This window comes from Vigna radiata, chromosome 7, assembly GCF_000741045.1.
Source record: "Vigna radiata var. radiata cultivar VC1973A chromosome 7, Vradiata_ver6, whole genome shotgun sequence".
In the NCBI taxonomy this organism is placed as follows: domain Eukaryota; kingdom Viridiplantae; phylum Streptophyta; class Magnoliopsida; order Fabales; family Fabaceae; genus Vigna; species Vigna radiata.
In genome coordinates this window covers 39,615,286-39,625,763 of record NC_028357.1, presented here as the reverse complement: position 1 = coordinate 39,625,763, position 10,478 = coordinate 39,615,286, and the positions used below count along the sequence as shown (strand labels likewise).

The 10,478-nt window shown below is 32.8% G+C and overlaps 1 protein-coding gene across 1 annotated transcript; it reads right to left on the bottom strand.

Moving 5' to 3' along the window:
- Positions 1-1,781: 1,781 nt before the first annotated feature.
- On the bottom strand, positions 1,782-10,190 carry LOC106769444 (DNA mismatch repair protein MSH2). The gene is made up of 13 exons (XM_014655065.2): positions 9,913-10,190; positions 9,727-9,776; positions 9,151-9,183; positions 7,439-8,509; positions 6,711-7,265; positions 6,404-6,514; positions 6,176-6,265; positions 5,996-6,067; positions 5,707-5,817; positions 5,148-5,274; positions 3,793-3,992; positions 2,743-2,895; positions 1,782-2,187 (listed from the first exon to the last, which is right to left on the bottom strand). The coding sequence occupies exons 1-13, from the start codon at positions 9,962-9,964 to the stop codon at positions 1,987-1,989; spliced, it is 2,826 nt and encodes a 941-aa protein (XP_014510551.1). The 5' UTR covers positions 9,965-10,190; the 3' UTR covers positions 1,782-1,986.
- Between the last annotated feature and the right edge of the window lie 288 nt (positions 10,191-10,478).

Here is a 10,478-nt window from a genome sequence, read left to right as displayed (position 1 = left end):
CCCAATAATTAATAATCAATACAGTATATTTGTAAAGCGTAACGCAATCTAACCTATTAATATTAATACCTCATAATTCTTCATAAATGACAATTATTATAAATGACAATTATTATAGTACACTTTTTTTTTCAATCATATAAGATGTTTTTCTGTTAAAAAATTATGAAATAGACAACACAAAAAAAATTTTAAAATGGTAAAGGAAAAAAGAAGTAAGGAAGCGCAACACAAAACAAATATAAGCATTAGTACGTGTCAAATTGGGAAAGAACTTTCTTTTCCATTCACACCTCAAATTTCTTCATCTTTTCAGTCTTCTTATACGATCTTTTGAATCTGTTTATTACAAATCTCTCAAATTCAAATTTAGGATAAAAGAAACAGGATTATTATTAGAGTCAGACACCTCAGCTTTGTTTAAGGTATAATATTAACCACAAAAAAGTATTAGTTAAATTTCTTCATTTCTTAAATACTTTATTTTGGTAAACTAATTAACAAAACTTAATTTAGATAGAGTAATTAAATTTCTATTATCTTTTATATATATATATATATATATATATATTTAAAAAACAAAATTTAATACTACTTTCTACAAAAATAAACAATCATTAATTTTAAATATTCATTGATTAAAATATTAAAAATAATTATTAAAGTATTAAATATTTTGATATTTTTGTTAAAGTTAATAGAGTCCATATAAATAAAAGAAAAAAAGAAAAAGGAGAAAGAACAAGAATAAAGAGAGGAGAGAGAGAGAAAAAAAAGTGAAAAAAAAATGAAAGAGACATTTAGAGGAAAAAAAAGAGGGAACAGAAAATTGTCAGACAGAAAAAGGAAAAACAAAAGTAAAAAAAAAAAAAACAAAAGAGAAGACAGCTTATAAAAAATTAAAGTCTTACTATTTTTAAGAAAGACTTTGAAATAATAATTAAAATATATAAATTTGATATTTTCATATTTTAAAGTTTTCTATGCAACCAATACCACAAAGTATTATAATTTTCTAAAAATATAAATTAGTTTATTAAAGTACTTCAACCAAACATTAATTATAGAAAGGGAAAACATTTATTGGATTGTATTAAATGATACTCATACCTAGACGCTTCCTACTTTTATACTGTTTATAAATAATAGGCAGACTCCCTATCATTTAATAAAAAATTCACCCTCATCGTATTTTAATAAATAACATGCATGCTTTTAATAAAATGATATTTATTTTACTTATTATTGTTTAAAATTAACACATCGCAATCACTCGCCTGTCTCTTTGAACAACCAAGAAGAGTGACAAGCGACTAATGATTTGAGTCTCGATCTGGATAAGAAGCACTTCAATGGAATATGACAAATAACTATCGACCACGTCTTACCCAAATGGCATATTGACTACGAATATGTATTATAATGCCACATTGAAAAGACATACATGCTTATAAGCTTTTATCGTCAGCCACATTTTCTTTCGCTATTTTTTCTTCCAAAATTAATATCTTCACAACAAAAAAGCAAATTATTTATATTAATATCTTTTTCCCCTGATATAATATCTTTAGAACAAGTGGCAGATTTTTTTGGGCCGAAGAGATATTCTTTTTTTCCTGCAAGATCTGAGTTTTTTTGTTAATTATCCTGCCTTGCAATCACCTGTTCTTGTTCTAAACCGTAAACGGTGAAATTTGAGACATCAATAAACATGTTTTGAATATGATCAATAGCTTTTAAATCTATATTATACATAAGTTCCAAGGAAGAAAGTCCATACGGTCTTCTAAATTTTGAAAAATAACATTAAAATCAAACTAAGATTAGAATACACATTTCTCCTTAACCTCCCTACAGTCCGTATATAAATTTACAAAACACCCTGGCACTACTCTGTGTTTACCTAACCCATTGAACACATCATGTACACAGCAAGAAGCTCTTCAAAATTCACAACATGCACGGGTACTAACTAATTTTTTCGAACTACAAGAATTGCTTCAGCCAATTACAGTGTTCGGCATCCTTCTCCAAACTTTCTGTTAACTTCCTTACTTCTTGCAACGCTTGCATTTTGTCCATGGAAACCAGTGGCAAAGCAACAAATTTTTCAAGAAATTGCCGTGCCCTTGCACTCCCTTGAGACATGTCATCGGATTCAAACACTCTCTTACGTTTAGAACCCACCTGCAAATTATAATCGCAAATTTTTAATAATTCATTCCAATGCCGTAGGTTCACTGTTGCCAATACCGAGGCTATTATTTCTGATTTTTTTTTTCAAATTCAGACAAGTGAAGAAAACGTTTCAACATGTCAAGAATAAATAATACGGTAAGAAATTAAAAGTGGCTCTCAGCAAACAGGCACGCACGAGATAGTGCTATCCTCTTAAGCTCGAAGAAGAGGGTTAAAGTTAAGTGCACGTGCATGTGATATGTTCACTCCATGGAACATTCACACGGAACCAGTTTTACATAGAAGATTCTCTCGTTGATGAATAAACTAGAGTATTACAAGAATAATCATATATTAACCAAACATCATTTTACTTACTGAAGTTTTCAAATTAGACCTGGCTACTTCAATCGCCAGAATTAAAGGAAACACATTGCTTCCTCATACAATAAGCCCATTTTTTTTAAGAGAAATCCTTATTTTCTAATCTGTTTATTCTGAGAAATGATGTTTTTTAATATCACATATCAATGAGAGAAACAGAAAAATTGCAATTAGCTATACCTCCTGTGTAGTATCAGCTAAGGATGCTGCAGGGGGAGAAAAGTCTTCTAATTCTGCCGCCTTTTCTCTAGCTAGGGTAACAACACTTTCAGGGAAGTTAGCAAACTCAGCAACATGAATACCAAAACTCTGATCACAAGCTCCAGGTTCAACCTAAAATGTAGAAACGTGTGAAAAAAGAGTTGATGTAAATGCAGATTCCTATTTGACTACATTACTATAGTTTTCGAACTTGATGGCCAGACTTGTTGAGAAGGAATGTCTTAAGCTCATTGCCAAAAAAATGTAATTAAAAAATTGGTTAAGAATCAACAGTAACAAGAATCCTGGAAGATTTATTTGTGGATGATGCATTTGGGACAGACTTCCGTAATCAACAGTAACAAGGCGTTTACTGGTAACAGGACACATAAGTAAATCGCGAGTCATTCAATCTCTTCACAATACTTTTGAGAAAACTGGGTAGGTCTTTTTTTCCCTTTCCGTAAGTGCTAGGCTAATGAAAACATGACTCTGGTTGTTGATTGATTGTTCTGATTTCAGAATAATGGTCAATTGTTTGTGCGCAGAAATGTATCACTTGAAAGGGTCAAGAGGATTTTTTTTTTTTCAATATAAACCTAAGTCTAATACTATAGTTTAATGTTCAAGCCAAATATAACTACCTTATTTCATTGTCTGTCCCCCTTTAAAGCTTCTCATATCCTTAAATTTCTTAGCAATATCACCTTCTGGTAAACCAAGGTATAAATGAAACCTCATGAAAGGATTGACGACATCTAGAAAATGAAAACTAATTGAAGTGGAATACGGGTGACAATCTGCCAAAGATTTTGCTGGCATGTAATGCGGAGGTAAAAACTAAAAGTTGTAGAATTCTTGAATTAACTTTTAGTAGAGTAAAAACTGTTTAAGTTCTTCACTTCTGGGGAGAAAAATGTTCCAAATAGGCTTCATAAAAGTGCTTTCCGCTAATGAGGAACCTTAGTCATAAAACTGATAGGAAAAGCGTGAATTGCTAAATGAAAAGAATGTTTGGAATGTATTTACCTTATATAGCATAGTTAGCTTTCGAGTTGATGAGTCAATATGCGCACTAACATGATAGTTTGCCACGCCAACAATTTGCTTCTGCGGATCGTTGTTTACATTTTCAAGGGCTAAAGCAGTCAGCTCGTGAAAGTGGGTGGCAAACAAAGTAGGTGCTTTGATAACTTCAACAATATGCTCACAAATGGCCCAAGCTAGACCTGTATATAATAAAAACTTGTTTTAAGTTTATATGTACTGAAACGTGTAAGGGCTTTCGATTACCAACCTGGGTTAAACCAACAGTTTCAAACCACTGTTTATTACACCAATGCCACCATTGAATAATCTTTTTGCAGAATGAAAATTTTATCAATCCAACCATTACGTTACAAGTAATCACAAATTTACCTTGCATGCTAAATTTAAGAAAATAGGATATCAATAAACTTTTACTGACAACTATTTTTGTTCATTATATTTAACAAACTATATTATCAAAATGTACGAATTGGTTTCAAATCCACATGAAATGTTGAGAGGATACTTCATTTGATACAAACTTTTACTGCAACACTATTTTATAAAAAAAATACAAATTGGCATTTGTACGGTGTTTTCCAGTAAAACAAAAGAATGACCTAATTTAAAAACCTGATTTCGAAACCCCAAATTTAAAAAATTCTATTTTTAGTCTCAAATTTTAAAAACATGGTTATAGTCCCCAAACACTAAATTTGATAGACAAAAATGACTTATTAGAAATTTTTTTAGGTCCTTTAAATTTAGAATTTAGGACTAAAATCATATTTTTAAAAATTAAGGAATTAAAATGTTGTCCCTAATTAATATCTCAGATCATGGCATTTATAAAGGGTGTAGTCCCTTAATATAGACGCAACTCTGACAATCCTCAAGAAAACAAAGTTCAAATCAAGCTTATCAATTATACTTTTTGGCCTAGTGAAGGTTGAGCTAACAAGTTGTATCAGAGTATCCTTGCCGTCAGCTATAGATACTAACTTAGTAGTAAACATTAGACAAGCACATGAAATACAAGGACTCAGGCAGCAGAGAATTCCAAGGCCATAAAATTTCCAAAAATGGTTCGCCTATATAAATTAACGAGTGACTGAAGACAGGAAAAAGCAATAGAGCAAAACTTTAAGACATAAGTTTTCACATTAAGAATTAAGATAGAAGATGAGATTTACTACTTTTTTAATTTTATTTTTTATCTCAGGTAGAAGAAGCCATTGTACAGGTCAGTAAGAGAGTACAACATGAGTAACTTAGTTGGAAACGTATATTTGAAAATAACGATTCAGATTTAAGATATTGCAACATGAACACAAATAAAGAAGAGTAAGACAAACCAAATCCATCATAAGTTGATGTCCCACGCCCCAACTCATCAATGATTATCAAAGACTTTTCAGTTGCTCCTTTTAATATCGATGCAGTTTCAAGCATTTCTTGCATGAAGGTAGAAACACCACGTAGCTGGGGAGAATTAAAAAAAAATCAGAATTTAAATTAGGGACAACATCACAATAGATTTACTGAGCATCAAACAGTAACTTAAAAATTGCTGTTTTAAATATAAACCTAAAAAATAACAGAATGCCATTCTAGATGGGCACTGAAAAAAGTGATGACCTTTTGCAGTTGGTAATACCCTTACAGACACATACAACTTCTACCATGTTTAAGCAACTCAAAATCCCGTTAATGATGTTACGTATTCTAGCAACAGAAATAAAATTAAAGTAACATAAGAGCTAAAGAAGTTTAATTTCATGCATTCAAATAGTCTAAAAGCAACAAAGAAAATCATACAAGTTGGTTTATTTTTATTATAAGCCACAAACAGTTTCAGAGATAGGGGTGGGGATATGCAACTAACAAGGGCAAATAATGCACTATAGGACTCACTTGGCAGTCACCAGCACCCACACGGGCAAAAATACAATCACGAACAGATATGCTGGCTTTGTCACAAGGAACAAATGAACCAACTTGTGCCATCAAAATATTCACACCCACCTACGTAGAGAACAAACTCTGTTAACCGTGGGTAGCAAGAATGCTCATATCTGAATTCCGAGGTATAAAATGTCTACACAAACAGTGCAAAAATAGATGGAAGAGGTCCGACAATAAAATTCACAAGACAATTAAATGGTGATAATTTTTCCACTAAAATGGTACAGAAGATAAGCACCTGCCGGATGAATGTTGATTTACCACCCATGTTAGGCCCCGTTATTATTTGAAACCAAGTTTTTTCTCTGACCTGGTTTGTTACAAAAAGAAAAAATTAAAAAAAAAAAAATCAACTTATAAGTTCCTAATTTAAATGAAGAAATGTGAATGACTTTCCATGGATCTCGTTAACACTTACAAGCTTACAATCATTTGGTATAAAATTCACCCAGTCTTGGGCTTCCACACAAGGGTGTCTGCAGCCTTCTAAGATAATATCTCCTTCATCCTATAAAAAATAAAAAATGAAAACATTAAACATCGTTCCAAAAAAGATATCTCCAACCAAAACAGGGGATAAATAGAGAAGGGGGACAAATGCAAGACGAAAAGCATCCTGTTATTTTGAAAACAGCAAATTAAGTACCGCTGGAGTGATATCAGGCCTTGTGTAGGGAGTAGGGCAACTAGAAGCTAGATCAGCAAAGCTCAGTAATACATCCAATTCAGATATTATTTCGGCCAAAGATTCAAACACCTGCAAAACAAAAATTTCTTCAATTTAGAGCAGAAGAATAAGTGATCTTGAGACATAACAAGTGTTTTTGAATTAGCTTAAATTGTATTTAATACAGCTTGATTGAAAGCATATTGAAGTAGTATCAGAAACAAAAGAAAACAATTTTTTTCCGATGCATTAATTGAATTTAAACTTGCTTTACATATATACGCACCTGAGAAAAGGTTGTCGCTGTTTCAACTACCTTATCAACTAACTTCTTTTGACAATTTTTATACTCCTCAAGAATTTGTTGATACTTATCACCTAGCTTTTTGAGCTTCGTGTTGGTAAATTTCACTCCATCTTTCCGGGTTTCCAGTACAATAAACTGGGTATTGAGCTTCTTCCTTATCTTTGGTTCTTCCTTCTTTGTGATTCTGAAAACATGTCCAAATTGTGTGCCTTTGTCTAGCTTTAATGCCTTATCTATAGGCAGATCAAGATCATCAGCAGTTTGTCTATGCAAGTTATGTATTTGGCTCTCTAGTAATTCTCGTTGTTCCTTTAGGTTAGCTAGTGTAGAGTCATAGCTTGGAGAAATCATGTATTCCCTGTTCTCCAGCTGATCAAGGTCAACAGAAGCTTCTACAAGCCCAATGAATTTGTTCAGGTGCTCATCATCAGTCCATAACTGAAGAGGTTCCAAATACCTACTCCTCATCACTGAGGAAAATTGCCCATCATATATTTCCAAAGCTGTTTTAATGTAAGGTAGTCGAATACTTGACTGCAACCAAAAGTAATAGTGGAGTTAACAGCATGCTGTATCATTAGCCATGTAAACAGTTATATATAATCAGATTTCTTATGTTGACCTTATCAAAATTGTAAGATAGCCATACCGTAGGTAAAATTCCATAGCTTATCAAAACCTAAATGTAAATACAGACAAGACTTTACCTGGTAAAGTTTAACAATATGTTGCAGACCAGCTCGTCGCTTCTGCAGATTGTGCATCAGTCGCTCAATGTCTGATATTCTTTTCAGATGCTGCCTCAGATCTTGCCGAAGCACAGTGTCCTCTACAAATGCTTGTACTATGTCCAATCTAGAATTAATTTCTGCCACGTCTACCAATGGCTGTTTAAGCCAGATGTGCAATAGCCGTTTTCCCATTCCAGCAGTACAAGTCCTATTCATGAGACCAAACAAACTGAAATTTTTGTTTGCATCAGTTTTGCTTTCCAGGACATTAAGTGCTCTCATGGCTGCAGAGTCTAACCTCATATAGCTGTCAAGATTGTACCTACGAAGGGTATAGTTTTCATAATTGCTTTCATCTGCCAGTAACTCTGCATAAGATAGTAATGCCCCCAGAGCACCAGGTGCATATTCAAATCCAGACACAAAATCTCGAACTGGTTCGATAGGACCTTTAACAAGCCTGCAAAGATCCTGCACCAGATCCCTGGCTCTAAATTCATATTTCTTTTTCTCGGTTAACATCACACCACATTTAGTCAACACATCCCGCAACATTCTGTATTCAGTAGATTTGACAGACTCTATGGGTATAAGACATTCTTTGCAGCCAAGTGCAACCAATGCTGCTTCCACATTTGTAAAGTGACAGTCAAGGAATTCAGCCATCCCAAGCACTCTCTTAGTTAGATCAACAAATCCTAACCCAATGGTGCAACCATTTTCACGGAAGTTAAGTGACAAAGCAACAATAACAGGAGAATCTTGCATTTCACTGTTAGCAAACAGAACATCTTCAAAACTACCAATATTACCAGGCGTTCCACTTTTGACCAGTCTCCAATTAGAACCACTACCTTCGTAGAGCTCAAGAGAATGGTCTGTTCTATCCAAAAGGAGATCACGAGCAATTGTTTCAAACATGTTTCTGCTGACACTAATACTGGAAAGAGCATTTGATCCATTGCCCAGTTGTCGCATGGCAGTCGTAGTGTGGTAGTAGGTCTTTGCAATGAAAGTTGCATTGTCGCCATGGGCAGTATAATAGTCCTGAATAATTTTAAAAGGGCATTTAATCCAGTTCTGATAATCATAATGCATTAAAAGGAGGAAATAAAGCTAAAGAATCTTGTTGATATAATATAAGAAAATTCTATGTAACAAGAAAACATTCCGAAAATTTATAACAAAAATTGAAGAAACTCTTCAAAAGATGAAAATAAGTTGCAGCAAGATGGTTTGTAAACCATGGACAATAATTTTTTCTAGAAGTACTTTCAGGTTACCGAGCTTTAAGCATCTTATTTTAAACAATCCACAAATAATACCTAACCAAGATATTTTTATATTCTAGCACATATTAAATAGTAATTAACTGGACTACGTCAATCTTAAAATTTAGGACTTGTTTCTATATCAAGTACTTCAGGATTACAAATTTTAAAAGTCTTTTAATAAATATTGCTGAGATGAAGAAAGTCATTTTATATAAAATTATTCTTCTTTAAGAAACCCATATAATATAAGAGAAATGTGAAAAGAAAAGAGATTGGGACATTTCAGAGATCATGAGCTGCTTCTCAAGATATCTGCAGGACATGCTTGTACGGAATTTGAATCACTTGGCATCTATTGAACAGAGTAATTCAAAACTTAACATCAAAAAAGAGCAATTTCATCTATAAACTTACCCTACGATCAAAAAGCCGTATAGCCCTTGGATCCTGTTACAGAAAAGAAAATAGTGAGTAAAAGTAAAAATGGAAAAGTAACTACACCAATTTACAACGTGACAAAACCATTAAACCAGCACCAATTAAAGGGGCAAAAAATGGATTGCATATAAGCGGTTTTAATAATGAGTAAACAAAAAAAGTAGCTAAACAACGTGTCAAACAACAGTTGTTTAAAACAACAAATGTTAAATTTTCACTGCTAAGGAAATGATTGACACCGGTATAAATATCATAAACTTGATAAATAACTTGGTGTAGAGAATTATTTTGATGGGTCTAAACATGTTACGAAAACACCATAGTTGCTTCACTAAATTTAGAAAATGTAAACAATAATAAGTACATGACTAAGTACTTGATACTTAGCCTCTTTCTGAAGTGTATAAATCATGCGCTAAATATGTAGTATCTTTAATGACAAGAAAAAACAACAGGTAAGGACGAAATCATGTAGTGCTTACAACAATCTCGCAACAGAACCAAGTCCGATTCCAAGACGAAACAAGAAAGGAAAGACATTATAATACTTACCTCAGGTAGGGTTTTGAAAAATGATAGAAACCCTTGCGCTTGCTTAGAATCTAATAACAGCGATAAAAGAAAACGAGGAAAGCGGTTAGCAAAACTTCAAATAACCAACAATAACAAAAAAAGTACTGTCATATAAAACAATGTGAAGATATAAGCAAACTTCTCTTCTTTAAAATGGCGAATTACCTAATTTGAGCTCGGGAAGCTTATTGGTTAGGTCGTCGAAATTTTCAGCCATTGCTTAAAGTAGGGTTTAGTTTCAGAGCGAAACTGTGTCTGAGATTTGTGAAATGTTGGTACGAACAGTGATAAGGCGCGCATTTGTTTTGCGTATGAGTGATGTAGTGGGAGCGTTTCCACTTTCTGTGGTGTTGGTGGCGGGAAATACTCGCGGGCTTTTTAGAGGCCCGTCGCGGAAGCTGAAGCCCGTGACTTCAAACCTGATAACTGTAACCAAACCAGGTCCAAAATGTTATGTTTGAAGTTTTTCACATTTTTCTGTTTGTCATTTTTTATAAAATTTAGTATTTTTATTTAAAATAATTTTTGGTTTTGGATCAGACTATTTCTTAATTCTCTATTTGAAAGAAAATCCAATGATTTCACCTCACTTTTGTTTTTGAAATTAAAAAGTGAGGTATATAGGGCAAAGATGACAAAATGGTCAACTAATTTTTCTTTTAATTTATATATACATACATACATATATATATATATATATATATATATATATATATACTAGAAAAATACAT

Excerpts from the sequence above, each read along its gene's own strand:
- LOC106769444 (XM_014655065.2), bottom strand. The coding sequence starts at position 9,964 with ATGGCTGAAAATTTCGACGACCTAACCAATAAGCTTCCCGAGCTCAAA. Across the intron at positions 8,510-9,150 it reads TACGGCTTTTTGATCGTAGG|GACTATTATACTGCCCATGG; the intron begins GTAAGTTTATAG and ends AAAATTATTCAG. Across the intron at positions 2,188-2,742 it reads TAGCTGATACTACACAGGAG|GTGGGTTCTAAACGTAAGAG; the intron begins GTATAGCTAATT and ends TATAATTTGCAG.